Source organism: Podarcis erhardii (assembly GCF_964252035.2).
Source record: "Podarcis erhardii genome assembly, chromosome: 17".
Classification (NCBI taxonomy): Eukaryota; Metazoa; Chordata; class Lepidosauria; order Squamata; family Lacertidae; genus Podarcis; species Podarcis erhardii.
Genome location: NC_138515.1, coordinates 34277136 through 34297196, shown reverse-complemented (window position 1 = coordinate 34297196; position 20061 = coordinate 34277136). Strand labels below are relative to the sequence as shown.

Sequence of the window (20061 nt, the reverse complement as noted above, 5' to 3'; positions counted from 1 at the left end):
ACTTGAACTTTCCTAGTGTTTTGTGGGCAGTCAGTCTGAAAACTGGTGACATGAAGGAGGTGCCCCCTGGGTAAGTGGGTAATACTAGGCTGGCACTGTGAAACACAGCTGGCAGTTTACTTAAGGGACCAGCAGGCCTAGTTGAGTGGAAAAAAAGTTCCAGACCTACAGGGGCAAGGAAAACTTTAAAACATCCTTTCAGCAGAACTAAAAAGAAAGCTACAATCCAGATGGTACTTAATGCAAATGCCATCTCCAACTCCTCAAAAGATTCCCTCAATGGTGTCTCCAAATTTTTTTACATATCACTTGGGAAGACAGGCAAACTAATGCCAGTGTACTGGAAGAAGCAAAGATCCCCCGTGTTGAAGCAATGATTCTTCAGCTTTGTTGGACTGGTCATGTTGTGCGGATGCCTGATTATCATCTTCCAAAGCAACTATTCTATTCCGAACTTAAAAACGGAAAGTGTAATGCTGATTGTCAGCAAAAGAGGTTTAAAGACTCTCTCAAGGCAAATCTTTAAAAATATGTAGTATAAACACTGACAATTGGGATACACCGGCCTGTGAATGCTGCAATTGAAGAACAGCCTTTACCAAAGGTGTCATGGACTTTGAAGACGCTCAAACTCAGGACGAAAGGGAGAAGCACGCTAAGAAGAAGGCACGTTTGGCAAACCCTCACCATGATCAACTCCTGTCCACACATCCACTGTGGAAGGATGTGTGGATCCAGAATTGGCCTCCACAGTCACTTAAGAACTCACTGTTAAGACCATTTTCATGGAAGACAATCTTACTTAGCTATGAGCGATCACCAAAAAGAAGAAGAATGCATGCTAAATAAGATGTATATAGACTACACTAAAATAGATGCTGGAAACGTCCCAGTCCAAGGGTTGATGTGCTACATGTGCTCTGGTTATGTGCTCAGGCAGCAGTAGCAGGGCTATTGCTGGCTGCGAGATATGCCTGGAGAACAGCAGCCTATTGGCAGGGCCTGGTTTGGCAAGCTAGCTCCACCTATGAAGAAGATCTTTGCACAGTTGGAGCTGGTTTCCATGGGAGGGAGCACCTATCTATCTGAAGGCAGTGGGCCCACCCTGCTGGGGCAGCTCTAAGGTGTGATGAGGGTGAGTTGCCTCCTTCTGGGCAACTGGTTGTGAATGGGGTTGCGCGTAGGTGAGTTTGAGTGCCAACAGATCAGGGTAGTTGAAATCTCCCATGACTACTGTATGTCATTTCAGAATGTTTGGTAAAATGCTCTAGGCAAGGCTCCATCCAAGTCTTCAGTCTAGCTTGGAGGTCTATAGCAGACTCTCACAGTAAAGTCACGCACACCAGACTGGCTGGATGTAGAAGAGTCTTGGGGGGTTCCAGCTGGGGAACCCCCAAGGGAAGAAGGCTCAGAACCAAGGGATTGGCTTTGTGGGGAGTTCAAGGTGGAGACTCCTAGGGACCAAGGCTCAAGCTTCAGCAATGGTTTTATAGAACATCAGGCTGGAGAGACGGTGACAATACAGGCTTGTGGAGCAGTGGCGATGTCCAGGACTGGCTCTGAGGGGCATGCATTTTGCCACACCAATGCTTCCTCGAAATGGAAGTCCTTGTGCCCTGAAGATGGAGAGTAGGATCCCAGAGCCATTACACCACAGAAGCAACGAAAAGGCTTTTGCTATTAGCTGTGCTCCCACTGGAGTCTGTGGCTTGCTACGTCCTGATCTATTTCTGGCTCTGCGAAAGGATCAACATTTTTTTTAAAAATCAAAAGTTGCCAACCGTAGTTAACACGCTGAATAATGTACACTTTTTCTTTAGACCAAAGACTAATGTGTTCCTGTGTGCATGACCTCACAGAGCCATTCATGTTACATTAATTATTAGATGCTCTTTACACATTCCACTGTAGACGCCTACACTGTAAGAGATGACAGAGGCAAAGCTTACGAAAACATGCTGAAAGTGTTTGAGTGTATACTTATGAAGATGAAAGCATGTTGGTCCTGTCCACTGGCTTTGTATTTCAAAGATCTGCCACATCTGACTACAAGGGCAATAATAACAGGTTAAAATGGGGAGGGGAGTTGTGTGGACCTAAACAAGTGGTTTTTTTTTTTAATTGAAAAATAAGAAAACAGAATGACCTTCCCTGATGCTTTCCAATGATAATCTAAAAGAGGTGTTTCATCTGCAAGGGTTGTGAGTATAGATTTCTTTTACGGCCATTGTAATATGCAGTTTAAATTATAACAATTAATAAATACCAGGTTGCGTCATGCGAGATGCTTTCCCCAGATTAAATTAAAATTGAAAGGTTGAGAAATGTTAGGCAATATTGAGAGATTTAGGGTCAAGAGAGTCTAAATGAATAAATTAATACATAATCACTGGTGACACACACAAATTAATTCCGATTCTGCTTCAGTCCCATAACTATATCCAGTTGGCATTGTCTACCAGGTTCTGTGACAAGCAGCCAACATCTAAAGCCACGCTATAAAGCTTTGGAGCGGCATTAGAGAACCCTTGGACGCCTTATTGTACATTAGTGCAGCAATGAATAGACAAGCTGAATTGCCAGCAGAGCTCTTTGGTGACCACCTCCACTCCCCCTTCCAAATGGAATACTGTGTCCAGTCACCCAGATAACTCTTATTGGTTGCCAGAGACGTGGCAAAATGAACCATTACACTGATATCTGTTGTTTTGGCTGGATTCTAGAAGCTCTGGTTATATGCCAGCTGTTCTGGCAATCTGGATTACTCTTCAGGGCAGCCAATGGCCATCTGTGTTTTGTGACAACCATCCAAGGAGGGCTTGAAATGGTAGCGGGTGTTTATCAGCATGTACGTATTTGGAGGAGTTAAAAGACACTGTTGTTGTGGGCAAGACTCACCTACAGATCTCTAGATAGTAACCACGAACACTTGAAGAGCCACATTCCTTCTTTCATGACCATTTGAGCAGGAAAAGGTGTGTAATTACACGATGCTGTGTAATTGCTCTTCTTCTTATGGACTGTGCGCCATGGGCTTTCTCAGACGCCTCATGAATAGCGGAAGGCTGAGTGGATAACCGGGAGTTACTGGCACACATAACTTTGTGAACCCATCTTACTAGGATCATGATGGACTTTTCTGAGCTCCTGAAGAATAATGCCTTTGTGTGACTTGAGCTGGGCCAGAGTATTTTCTGGTGTGCACACCCCCAGTTCCATTTAAAAATAAATAAATTGTAATTTCCCAACAATACAGTTACTCACACGCTGATAATAAGCAATACGTTAACCATTGACTTCCCTTCCACCCTTCCATGGTTTCACTGACTACCAATTGCTGCTGTGTATTATAATCAATCCATAGCTTCTTTTTCTCATTTTATTCTCAATATCCGTTTACTGCTGAATTTACTCGAAACCTACTAGCGATTTAACCTGTTTACAATAATTCTTCATATAATCTACAAACATTTTCCAATCTTCTTTCAAGGCTGTTTCATCTTGGTCTCTAATTCTACTGGTTAGACTTGCTAATTCTGCATACTTTCGACTGACACTCCTCTTTCATGGGAACTGCCCCCTCCCACCATTTTTAGCATATAGAATTTGGGCTGCATGAGTACCATACAAAAACAAACTCCTTCGATTCTTTAGTACAGTGGTTTTCAACCAGTGTGCCGTGGCACCCTGGGGTGCCTTGAATGGTGGCCAGGGGTGCCACGGGCAACATTGGCCTCTGTCCCCCTTTCCTTCCCTCCTTCCTCAGATGCCCTCTTGCGTCTCTGCCTCCTCAAGGCTTGCACAGCTGTTTGTTGCAGCAGCCCTGCCTTCAAGCTCCGCAGGCAAATGGTGCCTTTCTTTGGGGCTCAGAGACCAAGGGCAGCAGCAGTCTCTTCAGCGGGGAGAGCCTGTGGCAGACAGCAGCCCAGAATCAGATGAAGATGTTGAAGCTGGAGAGTACTATGAGGGAGGCCAAGAGGCAGAGATGAGTCAAGATGGTGAAGAGTCACTGGTGTCTCCCCCTCCTGCTGCGACAAGCTCCACTCCCCAAACCATAAGAGACAGAAAAATGGAACAGGAAAGGTTGGCTGCTCGGAGGCCCAGTCTCCAATTGCTAGGGGAAAACCCTGTAGAGGAGAGAACTTCAGACAGCTGTGGGAGGCGGGGACTTCCAGTCTTGGCAAATGATCCATGGGGTAAGACCTACCAGGGATGAGCTGCTGTGCTCATTAGGCCTGGCAGCCCACCAAGTCTGCGCAGATCGTGCGCCTGCTAATTAAGAATTAATTCCAACTTGAATGGTGCAATTACTTCTGGATTGCTCCAGACATAGCCTTCCTGATTTCCGCTTTATACATGAATGGGGCAGGCACGACTGAACAAATATGGATGCTGATCTCACAATGAGCAAGAACACGCAGGTTTGTGCTGCTCATCTCAAGCCTCACATGGCAGTTCTTTTACTGTTTATACAAAGGGATCGGGGGTTCCTCTTTTTTGGTACACAAGGATAAATTCCATACACAAAGAGTAACCTATGAATTGGTCCTAAATCAATGGCTAAAGCAGCTTTAATTTGAAAGTATTCTCAACTGATAAAAAAACCAGTTGAGTTTCACTTCAGGAAGAAGCTGGAGGGTAACAAATGTGCTCTAAAATGAAAATTATATTCCTCTACTGTTTCCTTGGGGAAAGATTTCTCAGCAAGGTTTTATGAGAGCACTTCAAGCACACACAAAGGGCCAATGATAAGAGAAACCCACGTATGAAGGAAGACCATTATTTCAACTTGTTCAGAACAGCTGGAAAGACGGGACTGGTGCGTTTACTTACACACCTTTCACTGCTCCCAAATGCCAACGCAATGTTCCTAAATATTCCACAAATTCATAAATTATACATAAATTCTATATACTAAAACTTTTATCGGCTTTTCAAACAACTAGAGCACTGTTAAGTGGCCTTTGAATTTTTCCTTTCCCTGCCTGATACCTGCAATAGAACACGTTGGAACATACCTGTAGGTTGAGATTTGTAATTGCATGGAACTAAGTCAAATGCTCTTAAGAGCATTATGGGTTTGGGTTCATTATTCCTAGGCAGTAAAGCAAATTTGTTGAAATATAAAATGTGTTTAAATATAAAACCATTGGCTTGTTTCACACAATCATCTGGTTGCCTCATCCCTCCCTCCCACAGGAAGGGAAAGGGCAGCCAGGGTAATTTCACAATCGCCATATGTTTCCAGTGATGACAAAGCTTAGGTATAACCATAAAGAAACAATATTCTTCTATTCCTCTGTTTCTCCAAATCATCTCAAACTTTTCTAGAACAATCAAAGAAGGTGAAATGCACGCTTTGAGGGTGAATTACAAATATTTGAGCAGGTTGCACATTTTCTCCCTTTTAGTTATTTAAGGATAACGAATAGTTTGAATCATATTATATGAAAGCAAGGCAGGTGAACTCTCTGCCATGATTGCCAAAAAGTGATCTATCACTGGAATTACTACGAGGTGGGTTAAGCAACAAGTAGTATGTTATTTGTGTTCTGTCTTCAAAGCAGTTTACAAAAGGAATAAAACAATAAAATAATCAGTAAAAAACAACAACACCCAGTTAAAAACATTCAAAAATAATTAAAATGAACAATAAGCTAAAAAGCAGATTAAAACACATGACACTTCAGTTCAGTTCAATTTATTGTGGCAAGCAGCCATTACACATGTCAACATTCTAATTTTAGGTAAAGATAAAGGGACCCCTGACTGTTAGGTCCAGTCGTGACCGACTCTGGGGTTGCGGCGCTCATCTCGCTTTACTGGCCAAGGGAGCCGGTGTACAGCTTCCGGATCATGTGGCCAGCAGGACTAAGCCACTTCTGGCAAACCGGAGCAGCGCACGGAAACGCCGTTTACCTTCCCGCCGGAGCAGTACCTATTGATCTACTTGCACTTTGACGTGCTTTCGAACTGCTAGGTTGGCAGGAGCAGGGGCCGAGCAACGGGAGCTCAACCCATCACGGGGATTCGAACCGCCGACCTTCTGATCGGCAAGCCCTAGGCTCTGTGGTTTAACCCTCAGCGCCACCCGCGTCCCGCATTCTAATTTTAGTCTTGCCTAAATAAAAACGATTTTAGCAGGCCTGATGTCAATAAGCAGTGAGTTCCAAAATGCTGGTGCTGCCACAGTAAAAGATCAATTTCTTACAAATGCAGAACGGGTATTATGTGGCATCTGCAAGCTGAAACAGTCAGGTGGACTTCTATGGGGCGAGGCAATCTTGCAGGTAAACTGGTGCCAAGCTGCTAAGGGCTTTATATATTAATAGTAACACCATGAACTTTGCCTGGTAGCAAACTTGCAAGCACCACAGGTCTCCGAGTAGAGGTGTTATATGTTGATAGGGTCTCTCTCCTCTTAGCAATCATGCTGCAGCAGTCTGCACCAACTCCACCTTTAGGATCAAAGCACAAGGGAAGACCCACACAGAGCGCATTGCAGTAATCTAGTCTTGGAGTAACCTTATTTCTGAGTTGACATGTATAGAATTGTACTGTCCAATGCATATACAGTGGTACCTCTGGTTGCAAACGGGATCCATTCCAGAGGCCCATTCGCAACATGAAAACAACGCAACCTGCAGCGGCGCGTCTGCGCACATGTGGGTTTCGATTCACCGCCTCTGCGCATGTGTGTGACGTCATTTTTGTCAGTATATGGAAACATCACCGCTGCAGACAGCCAGATTGTTGACACCACATGATGCGCTTATCTGTGGGAAAGAAGATTTTCCCAGGACATTCACAGGCTGGATAAGTCTTTGTGAAGAGTATAACTTGAAACCTTCTGTGTGCGCATGTTCAGGAAGTTTGTCAGACTTGCAGGAAGAACTGAACTGAAAGGACGTGTTTTTCTCTAGTGCTGTAATGTCAGAAATAAACACCATGTACATAGATTTCTGACTTGTTTTCTTTCCCCTGCGGAAGCAGGAGGGAGGGGTTGTGCATTTTGCCCATGCTTGGGAAAATGTCGCCTATCAAAATCTCCCTGGTCTGTCTGGATATCAGCCAGAGGAGGTTACCGGTAAGCAAGCTCCAAGGACAGTGAGAGGGGCCAGCCTCCATGGAGGGGGCTTGCAAACCAACAATTTTGCACATCTGCGCATGCGGCGAAACCCGGAAGTAGCCCTTTCCGGTACTTCCAGGTCGCCATGGGACGTAGCCTGAAAGAACGTAACATGAAGCGGACGTAAGATGAGGTATGACTGTACTGTACAGTGTTTAAGAATGTTGGATGGTGACCTGCAAGACCAGGGTTCAAATCCTCACTCAGCCATGACAGTAACTGCCTCTCAGCCTAGCCTACCTCACAGGATAGTTGTTGTTGGGGTTAAATGAGATGAGGGAGAACCATGTACACCACTTTGAGCTCCTCGGGGGAAAATGGTGGATATAAATGCAAATAAGAATAGGAATTATTAATAAATATAATACATAGCAAGTCTTTGTGGAAAGAGGAAGCTCCTATGGAAACACAAGGATCTTTCTTTGCTGGAAGAAAGTGGGGGTGGGAAGATTGACGCATGAACACAAGTAAATTTCAAATCAATGAGATTTTTTTATTTAAATGCCCAGAACAGAAGTTAATCAATACTTGCCTATATCAACTATTTTAGGATATGGAGGTACCCCTATCTGGGTAAAAGGGAAGCAGACTGTTTTATATACCACATATTCCTGTTCTTAAGAAAGAAATAGAACATTTAGATGTCATGTGAGATATCCCCTTCCATCTCACCAGGAAGCAGAACCAAGGAATTTCAAGGAAAATAACAGCCAACAAGAACAGTAACTTGCCAACATTGCTGGCACAGGCAGAGAGAGGAAAGATAAGAAGCAAAAAAAATCAGAAGAGGAGCGGAAAAGAAGATTACTCCAAGCAAGAAAGCCTATCGGCCTCTTCACAAATGCTTATCACCCAGAAGGACAAACTGCTCCCACAAAACAAAAGAGGTGGGAGAACAGCCTGTATTCCAACTCGGCTCCTCATTAAACTGCTCTGATAGATCCCAAAGGGTACCTGAACGCCCTCATTCCTCCTTTGGAGAACACAGGATTTATTTCCCTTAATACGTAGAAATTTCAAAAGTATGAACCAAGTTGCTGCATTATTTGGAACTCGCAGAGAGAAAAACAAGCCCTAAATGCCACCGTGGCAGCTGCCCGATCTCAAGGCATGTGCTGTGACGCCAAGGGGGTCCTTGTATATCAAGCCAATTATCTCCTGCAGCCACCAGGAGAAAGTGTTGATGGCATTTTTTTGACACAGCACTAAGTGGGAAAGGAATAAACAAAGCCTCCGACTTTCTAGTAAGAAAGATCTAGTTTGTGCTCTCGAGACCTATGAAATGATGAGTTTTTGGTTTAATGCACTTTGTCAGAGTGGAAAGCAGATTGGAGAAGAGCACTCCCAACCAGTTTTGGAAAAATTATGGCCAGTATCTTAACTTTCTGTTTGGGAGCAAGGTTCTTGAACATGTGGTGGCCTCAGTTCCAGGTTCTTTTGGATTAAGGGGGAGGTGGGTTTATTGCTTTGTTTTTTTCTTCTTCTTGCTTTTAGTATGTATTTTGTGGTTTTATCTTGTATTTTTATGCTGTGAACGGCCCTGAGATCTACGGATGAAGGAGAGTATGCAAATTTAATAAGTAAAATGAATAGAATAGAATAGAATAGAATAGAATAGAATAGAATAGAATAGAATAGAATAGAATAGAATAGAATAGACAAAAACAGATGTATTAATCCGGAATCCTTTCAACCTGCCTTGGAGGATTACTTAAACCAGGAATTGGACATGGGGAGCATATCCCTGCTGGTTCAGTGAAATGGACCTCTCAGTGACTTCCAATACTATTCACCACTTTGTCAGGAAGCAACTTGAGAACATAGTATTATGGTGGCTCCAATACTCCCAGAAGGATCAGTTTCAGAAGGTGGTGTCAGGGGACTCATGTTTGCCATGAACCTATGCTATCTCTCAGAGTTCTCTCTCATCCTCCCCCCACCCCAATGCTATTTAACATCTATTTAACTGCTGGGGGAGATCATCTGGAGTTTTGTAGTTCAGTGTCCCCCCCCCCCCAAATGATGACAACCAACTCTGTTTCTTCTTTCAATGCTTTTTTCAGTGGAGCTGTGAAGGTCCTGAAGCCATTATTTGGAATTGGTAATGAATTAGGTGTGAGCAAACAAATTAATTCAGACAGCACAGAGGTGTTCACAGTCAGTACAGTGGTACCTTTGGTTAAGAACTTAATTCGTTCCAGAGGTTCATTCTTAACCTGAAACTGTTCTTAACCTGAGGTACCACTTTAGCTAATGGGGCCTCCTGCTGCCGCCGTCGTGTGATTTCTGTTCTCATCATGAAGAAAAGTTCTTAACCAGAGGTACTAATTCTGGGTTAGTGGAGTCTGTAACCTGAAGCGTCTGTAACCTGAAGCGTCTGTAACCTGAAGCGTCTGTAACCCGAGGTACCACTGCTTTGAGCTGAACCAGTATTTTGATGCTGTAGTATCTCCCTTGAAACTATAGAGGTGCCTGGAAAAATTCTGTGCTCCCATTTCATTATCTCCTCCTAAAATTGTAGTAAATGATATTGTAATAGCCTTGCAGAATCCAGAATAGCCAACAATGTCCTGTCCGGTTAGGATCTACTGGTGAATCACTTAAGTCCTGGTGAACCACTCAACTTCTGGGCCTGAACTAACACTGCCTCCCTCTGGGCAGAAAAGACTATAAAGGACTTTCTGTTCCAGGTGAGCCTTCCTTGGTTATTATTTGGTCCTGACTACTAACTTGTTCCTTGACCCTTACAAAAACAAGAGGAAAAACAACTGTTTATCCTGTGACCTATAAATAATGTAAGCAAACAAATGTCCTTAAAAGTCCTTGAGAATTGAGGAAGCCCTTTTATTCCAGACAGATGAATACAGTACATGCCTGGAGGCATCTGCCACAAGAGACCATGTGGAGAGAACACTGTATATTTTTAAATCTCCTACTATAGTAGGGGAGGACAGGAGAAGGCAGAGTGCGGGCCTTCGGTTGACCACTGGTCAAAATCTGCTTGATCTTCTAGTGCTGAGCTTCTTGCAATGAATGTTTGACTAAGTGGATTTTGGTCTGATTTTACAAGTCACTTCTTATGTCCTTATGCATAAGTGAATATTCTGGATACATGAACACAGGCTAGTTTATGCCTTGGCTGTTCAGAGATCCTGAATGGACTCCCAAGATGTTGGATGACAAGGGAGATAGGGGACAACAAAAGAAACAAGGAAAGAGGCCTTGTCTGTGAAGCCCAATGTGAAAGCTAGATGATACAATGGTGGCAGAAGTTCCACCAGCATCATGAGACCATTTTTCTAATAATAAGAATGTCAGCATTGGACTTGAGGCAGCTGTAAGGTGAAAAGCCAGGCACAACACACAGAATCATAGAATAGAATCATAGAGTTGGAAGAGACCACAAGGGCCATCGAGTCCAACCCCCTGCCAAGCAGGAAACACCTCTCTTTGCAGTCTGGATTGATTTTAGGGCTATGACAATCTGAGCTTAAGTAGGGTTGTGGCATCCATCACCAAGAGTTACGTCACTCCTAAAAGGACCAATGTCATTTACGAAGCCATATGTGATAAAATACTCCAACATGCAACAACCTCTCTACCCAGGGTAAAAACAGCATTATCTCATTTATATTGCATTGTAGTTAGAGTACTGCATCCGCCCGCCCCGAAGTGATTGCACCATGAAATGTTAGTCTGGTGTGGTAAGGCTTTTCAGGAGTTCATTTCCAAATCTAACATAGCAAGTAGATTCTCTGATATCAAAGACCCCTTTTGGGCTCTTTCACCTCCAGTTGAATGAATAGGCTTTAAAGCCTTTGTTATAAAGCCCTAGGGAACTGTGATTGACTTACACAATTGCTAGCGAGGAATGGAAATCTCAGATACAGACTGTATTTGAATACTAATCTAACAAATAAGTTGGAAGATGGGAAGAAGAAAAACCAAGAATGCATTTGAGATTTTGAAATTTCCATGTGGTCAAGATTATTCCAAATTACGTTTCAGAAACAATATGACCTAGCTGTTTTGATCTATGGAAACTGATTCAATTACGGAATTAGATTGCTTTGTTCAAGCATTCTGGCATTATGGATTCTGTATACAGAGATGTGTCATGACAAACTGGGTGTTTTGCCAAAAGCACTGCACAGAAAGGCCTAAAAACCCCTAATATAATAAATGATTTCACATACCACTGATGACATTCTTGAATTACAACATTGTAAATCCATCCATGCTACAAAATAATGACATGCCTCTCTATGCAGCAGAGAAAGTATTAAAAAATTAGAACAAATTGGTTGGCCGGGATATCCATGTCAAATACCAAGGGCGATTTTTGTGACTTCCAATTAGAGAAGGCTGGAACATACAACAGTATATCAAAATGTTGAATTCTACATCTCCATTTTAGCCCAAATTCTTATGTGGTATGAAACTGTAACAAGCTCCATTTCCTTGTACATAGAGTAACAAGTCACAGAATAGCAAGAGAAAAATCAAGCCTTCAGCTTTGCCAGCAATGCGCCAATTACTAGATGACATCTCTGAATGCCCCCCCCCCCCCGGTAATGGTATCTTAGTGCAAATTCCAGTAACTATTTGTAAGCTACTGTTATGAACACATCTCCATATATTTTTTCTGACAAACAAAACGTTGCAGTTCTTAATAATGGAATTTCAGAATAAATCTTTTTCACAGTTATGTGCATTGTCTTTCACTCGGCTCTTAAAACGCTGCATTATTCCACTGTCCACTTATCCGTCCTTTAGCATATTAACAGCTGGAGCCTATGCATATTTATTTACAAGGAAGTGGAATTATGTTCAATTCCAGGCAAGAGAGCACATCATAGCAATTTAATAGCGCAGTCCTGAGCATTTAGAAGCAAGTCTGATTGTAATGAAGTGGACTCGCTTCCAGGTAAGCATAGTTTGAATCAAACCATAAACCTCTCTTTCAGTGTGAATCCTGTCAATCTGATGTAAAATGTTCCTGGACTAACATGCAAATACATGTAAATATAAGCACTGAGATCGAACTGAGTGACAATATCAGGCTAAATTTACACTGGGTGAAGTGTTTTAGGATTTGGGATCTTAGATACATCGCCATTGAGAATTCCTATCTGGCAGTGCAGGTATGGAGTGGGAGAAGGTAAGGGCAGCGTATTTTAGCTGTCTATTGCAGGCATAGGCAACCTCAGCCCTCCAGATGTTTTGGGACTACAATTCCCATCATCCCTGACCACTGGTCCTGATAGCTAGGGTTCATGGGAGTTGTAGTCCCAAAACATCTGGAGGGCCGAGTTTGCCTTTGCCTGGTCTACTTAGTTCAGAAAGAGTGTTTTTAAATTGCACTACCTCTCGTTATCGTATCATTATGCCATTATGCTAGCATAGGGAATGGAAGAAGAATTTGGGTGAGTTTAGAATAAGTCTATTTATTACTCCCCTAAAATGTCATCGGTGCTGCCCCTTTTTGCCTCTTCTACTAGCATGTCTGAGAAATGGTTATGAAAGTTCTCCTATGCACTTCTCCTAACTGCAATCCATGATCTAGTAGAGAATCTTCTTTTGTTTGTCCCCGTGCTAATTTCAATTTGTTGGTTAGCTTTTCTAGCAGGGCTGTTTCCCATACAGTGCTGCCTGCCATGGCGGAGCTCAGTGGATGGAGAAGCCAGCCAAGTCTCAGGGGGGTACTTGCCTGGAGGCAGAGACCATATACAAAGTCCAGCCCAGTCCCATGGTCAAGAATATCTCAAAACAAAATAAAAAAATTCCTTCCAGTAGCACCTTAAAGACCAACTGAGTTAGTTCTAGGTATGAGCTTTCGTGTGCATGCACACTTCTTCAGATACACTGAAGTGTATCTTCAGTGTATCTGAAGTGTATCTTCTGAAGTGTATCTTCACTGAAGTGTATCTTCAGTGTATCTGAAGAAGTGTGCATGCACACGAAAGCTCATACCTAGAACTAACTCAGTTGGTCTTTAAGGTGCTACTGGAAGGAATTTTTTTATTTTGTTTTGACCATGGCAGACCAACACGGCTACCTATCTGTAACAAGAATATCTCAGTTCATGTAGTCAGATGATCCGGGGTCAAGAAAGGCAATGAGAAGCAAGAAGCAGCAAGGTCTGGTCAGGAACAACAAATGTTGTTTCCAGCAACTGATTTAGGCTGGAAGCCCTGCTTAAGAAAGCTGGAGCCAGATGGTTCTCAGCAGCAGCAGGTGGAGTCACTTCACCTTCTGCTCCTTCAGGCTGCTGCTCAGCAGGTGAAGCCAACTCCTGGCCCATGACATACAGTTTAGTACCAGTGGTCCATGTTCACTCTTGACCGTGAGTGAGAGAGCTCCCTGGGAGAGCTCTTTTGATAAGAAAGGGCACTTTGCAGGAAACAGTGTAGTCTCAGAACACACGTAGGAAGAATGCACCACAGATACTTGCTTCCTCCGGGCATTCTTGGACTACGACCTCTAATATTATGAAGCGCAGTACAGTCATACCTTGGGTTGAAGTAGCTTTGGGAAGAATATTTTCGGGTTGTGCTCTGCGGCGACCCAGAAGTAATGGAGTGCGTAACTTCCGGGTTTCGCCACTCGTGCATGCGCAGACGCTCAAAATGACGTCACACGCATGCGCAGAAGTGGCAAATCGTGACCCATGCACATGCAGACGCGGGTTGCGTTCGCTTCAGGATGCGAACGGGGCTCCGGAACGGATCCTGTTTGCATCCAGAGGTACCACTGTATACAAACTTAATAAATAAAATGAAAGTTATGCTTTTATCTATTTATTTGGCACCATCAAAGGGATGAATCTGCGTTCAGTTCGGATGCATGCTCTTGGACTTTAGTAGGCAATGAGAACTAAGTGTTTATATTATTGAGCACAGCACCTATTTACATGGGCTAATCATATGCAAGGCTAGGACTTTAGGTGTCCTCCTGAAAGAAGCTCAACGACTTAGGGTAGCCCTTCCAAAAAAGGTGGGGGTTCCTGACCCCCTTTTTCTAGAAAAAAGCACTGGGCACAGCAGATGAATATCACTGAAGAGCACTTACACCAAAGTATGCAGTGTTTTTAGTATGCACTGAATGTTACACATGTGAAAAAGTACAAAACATCAGTTCAAAACTGTTCAGTGCAGATATCCAAAACAGTGTTAACTGTTTTGCCTAGGAAATATGATGTTCAGAGCAAGCATGCAGCGAAAACTAGAGCAGAATTAGTCTGATGATATGGGGGGAAAATACAACTTTGTTTACTGCTAAATCACTGCTTCACTAATCAGTTCAAAATGCAAATGCAGGCTATTTCCATCCGTATCTGATAAATCAAAACAGGCTTTTCAGAACCATCACTCCCCCCACCCCAAATACAAATCATTTGTCAAATTAGCAATCTGCAGATGAAAAGCATTTGGAAGGTAAATATGAAAAACTCCTCGATTGAAACAACACCATGATAGGTTTGCACCCACTATTGTGTGTTATTTTCATATTAATTCAGAAGGTAATCTAAGTGCCATATTGATATTCCTCATGAATAAGCAAGTATTGAATTAAAAAAACATTGGTTCAATGTGAAAATGAAACCAGAGTGTTTTCCTCTCTAAAGGACAGCTGTCCCAAGCCGGCTGATATCAAGGTATTTTGGACCACGATGAGCAGTTGTCAGAGATGAGAGACGCTGTGATCCCAAATATGTGGAAGGCACCAGGTTGAGAAAGGCTGCTGTAGGATTTCATTAAGTGGGAATTATCACATGACTTTGTTTGCATCCTGCTAGCTACAATATCTGAAATTCATTTTTACGACAGTACACTGGGGATGATGGATGGGGGTAAGCGGAAAGAGGATGGAAGCAGTGGAATAAGAGAATGGTGATAACAAACCTTCCACAGCCTCTCTTCTGACAAGGTAGTTAGGCATTATATATAGGGACAAGGGTGGCACTGTGGTCTAAGCCACTGTGCGTCTTGGGCTTGCTGATCAGGTTGGCGGTTCAAATCCCCGCAATGGGGTGAGCTCCCGTTGCTCTGTCCCAGCTCCTTCCAACCTAGCAGTTCAAAAGCACGCCAGTGCAAGTAGATAAATAGGTATCACTGCGGCGGAAAGGTAAATGACATTTCTGTGCACTCTGGCTTCCGTCACAGTGTGCCGTTGCACCAGCTCTATTTTTTCCAACCTACCCTCAAAGTTAGATAACATAATTCTTAACAAAACATGGAAGATATTCATTGTGTGTGTGTGTAAAAGTGTGTGTAAAAGTGTAAATTCTGAAGTGTTTCTCTGCAACCAGAAGAGTCCAAGATTTATTTTAGAATAATTTAAATCATGGCTCTCCAGATAGCATGAAGACCATATTAATGATGTAAACAAGCCATTAGGGAGGGGAAGAGGTCATGGGTCAGAGGTAAGAGTCCAAGTTTTAGATGCAGTCAACCCTAGGTTGAATTCCAGGCACTTCCTCTTAGAAGAGGTCAGCTGGTTGGGCTGGGACAGATCTTGCAAAGCTGCAGCTACTCAGAGTAGACAACTCTAGGCTGGACGGACCAATGGCCAGCTTTGTGCATTCACAGTCTCATCATGCTGTTTCTTGCTCCACTCCATCCCTACATGTTTAAAACTTATTTGAATTCCAGTGTGACAGCTGTCAAAGCACATCAACCGTTTTCCTTAAAAAAGAAAAAGAAAACTGTCTAATGCCTAACATTCAGCATTCTTTCTATCATTATCATTGTATATCATGTTCATTTATGGTCAACTGCAACAACTAAAGGGTTCTCTTAGGATGAAAATATTCCTTTTCCATCCCATTGATCCACAGTCCTTGTTTCTATGCAGAGAGATCTGCAATTTGTTTCAGTGCAAGTGGAATTCAATTAAATATGAATTCTAAGTACTTCGGCACGAAAGTTCACTGTCTCTGAGACATCCCTTGGTTATGTGAATTAAATATTCCTTTGGCTTCTGAAAAATGAACAATTTGTTTTTGAGCCAAATTAAATAAAACAACTAAACATCATTAATGTCCCTGGTCCCTGGAATCTCTCAATTTTTATAACATATACTAGGATTTCTAATTAATCCTCGATGAAAAATGAAAAATGACAAGATTATATTCTGTTTTATTCAATTGTTTCTTGTATTTCCTTTAACAAATATCCAAGGTGGCTCGCAGCACAGTCAAAATATTTAAACCCAATCAATAAGAACTATATAAACTGATCTAAAGGAGAAAAGACAGCTGATAATTTTAAAAACAAATGAGCGAACAAACAAAGAAACGAACAGGGGGAATTAAATCCCACCAGCAACTCAGCAGGAAAAATGTCTGCCAGAAAGGAGATGTTTTCACATGCCAACAGAAGTAAAACAGAGAGGGTGAAACAGGCATGAGAGGAGAGTACTAAACTAAAGCTTTGGAGTGGCCATGGAGGAGACAATGCTTTATGTCTTCTCTGGGCACAACTCATATGCTGGTGGGGGCATAAAGAGATCTTACTAATTGGGCAAGTTCATGTAGGAGAAGAAAGTCCTTCAAGTATCCTGGTTCCTAAGACAGTTAAGTGCTTTAGAAGCACAGGACAAACAGCATTTGCCCAGATATGTATCCAAAGCCAGTGAAGTTGTCTTAAAAAGGAAGTCATGTGATTCCCAGCTAAAGCCAACAGTCTATCGGCCACATTCTGGACCAATATTTCCAGACACATTTCAAAGCTGGCCTCACACAAAGTTGTGGGGATGATTAGGGAGGAAAGTGCATTGTAATAATCCAGCTCTGGTGTTAAGTATGGCATGTGGAGTCACCACAGCCAGATTTAATTTCTCCAGGAATGCCCACAACTGCAACCTGAGAATCCAGGATACAGTCTGCAAACCAGAGTATTCAAGCTATCCCCTTTCCAAATCAGGCTGAACTCCTATTCCCAGATCAGCCATTCTAGTGTCCAGGAGCACATCTGTCTTGTCTAGATAATGCTTTCATTTGTTTTCCCTCACACAGTCCATTACTGACCTCAAGGACTCATTTAGTATCACAACCAACTAATTGGTGAAATAGAGGTGAGGAGCATTCTTATGCTGAACTCCTGGACAACAGGTCCCAGAGGTTTCATGTAGCTACTGAGTGACTTGAGAAACAATATATTTGGGAACCCTGCAAGCCAAAGAGAGTTCTCCACTACCATTGGCTAGAACTCCTCCCCCAGGAAGTGATGGAACCAGACAAAGCGATGACACCAAGTCTTATCCCGGCTAGGTTATATTGAAGGATGTCAGTAATACAGACAGCTGCTGAGAGGTTTAGCAGAACCAAAAGGGACTCACTCGCCTTAATCACTTTCTAGTAGAGATAACAGTTATTAGCTGTGCAGGAAGGGGAACCTCAAACCTCACACCCTCTGATCAAGAGAAAACCAATACTTAATGTTCATCGTGCTTTATGTTGACAGATAAAAGGGCTCTTAGTCCCCAAACTATTCAAGTATTTTCTCCCACTATTTATGGGAAGGGCCCTCTGGAAATTTGACTACTGCACGGGAAAAGAGGGAAACACTTTCTTTGGCAGCCAGGGTCTTCTTCCCAGTCTTGCTTCTCAACCAAATCAATAGTCTCAGCAAGATGCTGGCAGCTGGGAACATTGCTAGGTACTGACCGAGGTAGTGACAATTTTAGATCTTTGGTTAAATATATGTATGCGTCCTATCATGCAGATGCGGGCATAGCGCTGAGCCTGGGATGTTGAGGAGCTCCCCTGCCTCCAGCCTCTGGGCTTCTGCAGAAAGGTGACTGCAGCACCGCCACACCTCCACTGCCACTGCTTGCAAAAGGCCACAAGGAATGGAGACAAACGTCTCCTCTGCTCTCCCCAAGCTCTTTCTGAACTGCCATTGGAAAAGGAAAGCATTTCGTCTGTTTACACTCTTTGTGGGATCTTTGGGCAAGGCATGTGGGGGGCACTCACCAAACATTGGGCAGGAAATTGCCACTGACAAGTGGACTTAATTGAACCCTGCATTTGTCACAGTGCGGAGTGCTGGCTTTCTAAAAAAAAAAAAAAAAGTCTGCCTGAATCAAACATTCTATATTTCTGAACCGAAGCAGCATAACCAATGCAATATCTATCTATCTATCATCTATCTATCTATCTATCTATCTATCTCTCTCTCTCTCTCTCTCTCTCTATCTATCTATCTATCTATCAATCATCTATCTATCTATCTATCATCTATCTATCATCTGTCTATATCTATCATCTATCTATCTATCATCTATATCATCTATCTATATCTATCATCTATCTATCTGTCTATCTATCTATCTATCTATCTATCTATCTATCTATCATCATCATCTATCTACCATCTATCTCTATCATCTATCATCTATCTATCATCTATCTATCTATCATCTATCATCTATCTATCTATCTATCTATCTATCTATCTATCTATCATCTATCTATCTATCTATCTATCTATCTATCTATCTATCTATCTATCTCTATCATCTATCTACCTATCTATCTTTAAAGAAGCTGCAAATCAACAGGAGCTCAACACTTCTGAAATTTCATCTGTTCCGCAGCAGAGTTCAACTTCCACAGGTTGGGCGGAGGGGGTGGGGGAGGACTGATTAAGCCCTTCATGTACTCACCGTGGATGACTGTGGATGCCAAGAGCATTGTGAGGAACAGCAGCTGTGGCGGCCACATGACTGTGGACCAAAACTTAAGGGTAATTCAGCAGCGAAAGTTTCCAAAAGAATGAATCAAGATTTCTCTCTGCTAGTAATCCTCCAGGTGATAGTTCGCTTTAATCCGAACGGGGTGGCTACCCTCTAAACCAACACCCTCGCCCAGTGTCCAAAATTCAAGACCTAGAAAGAAAAAGAAAAGGGGGGAAACTGTTATGAGACTGGGTGTTTCTAAGCACCACAATCGCTGTGCATTTGGCAAACAGTTGCACCAAGTAATACTTTCCAACAAGCCTTTGCTCATGTCTCCGTTCGATAATTAGAACTAGAAATATGTCAGGATGAAGCAGACATTCTATTGGAAATTTAAGCACAGGATTAATGCGAATCTGTGGGAAGCACAGATTGCATGCAGGCATCAAGAAATTTGTATCTGGAAAGCAAGACCTAAAGAGAAGAAGACACCAAATAGCAGTGTGGAACAATGCTTTGTTATTTCTTCCACAAGTTTATGAGGTCTAATTACAGGCTTATCAGGTCCTTGAACCACAGTCCTGAACAGATGTAAATGTATAATAAACAAAATAGCAAAGTAAACTCTCCCAAGGCACAAGACTTTCCCTGCTTCACTTCCCAATCCAAAAGGGTAATAAGTAAAAAAATAAAATAAAAGTCTTATCATTTACATAGCGCTTTTTGAACGTGCGAAATCATTTGCCTTGCAATCCTCACAGTAGGTAAATTATTTTTTTAAAAAATTATTATATTGCAGATGACAACCTGATGTTGAGAGAGACAGCGGCTGTGGCACAGATTTATTTTATTTATCAGCTTTCATGTGAAGGAGCAAGCACAGAGTGAGACAAAAGTTAATTTCCTGAGGGGGCTCTGGAGCCCCTAACAAAGTACTTCTGCTATCTTCTTTTCTGCCCCCCTCCCCTGTCCAGGGACTCACTCATTTTGCATTATACGGTTGCAATAAGTTTATGACGTGGTTGGAATCAAAAAGGGGGTGGGGGGGTAGGATAGCCTAACAAACCCAAGTGGTTTGCAGTGAGTAAATCCTCAAGGACTGCTGTCTTGGCCTGGCTGTCAGTGGGCTTCAAGAAATGGAATCAAATGGAAAGGATATAACTGCGGCTACGTCTAAAATACTGTTTGTGGCTCTGCATTCAAAGATGCCCTTAAGAAGCTGGAGAGAGTTGTCATATGCCTTCCAAACT

At 42.6% G+C, this 20061-nt stretch overlaps 1 protein-coding gene across 11 annotated transcripts in view; it reads right to left on the bottom strand.

The window, feature by feature from the left end:
• Positions 1-20061, bottom strand: part of ADGRL3 (adhesion G protein-coupled receptor L3) — a 555597-nt gene that overhangs the window by 323636 nt on the left and 211900 nt on the right. For all 11 annotated transcript variants that reach the window (XM_081844774.1, XM_081844780.1, XM_081844782.1 and 8 more), the window contains exon 3: positions 18800-19021. In XM_081844774.1, coding sequence (XP_081700900.1) covers positions 18800-18857 — 58 coding nt within the window. In that variant the 5' untranslated portion in view covers positions 18858-19021. The remainder of the gene's footprint in view (positions 1-18799; positions 19022-20061) is intronic.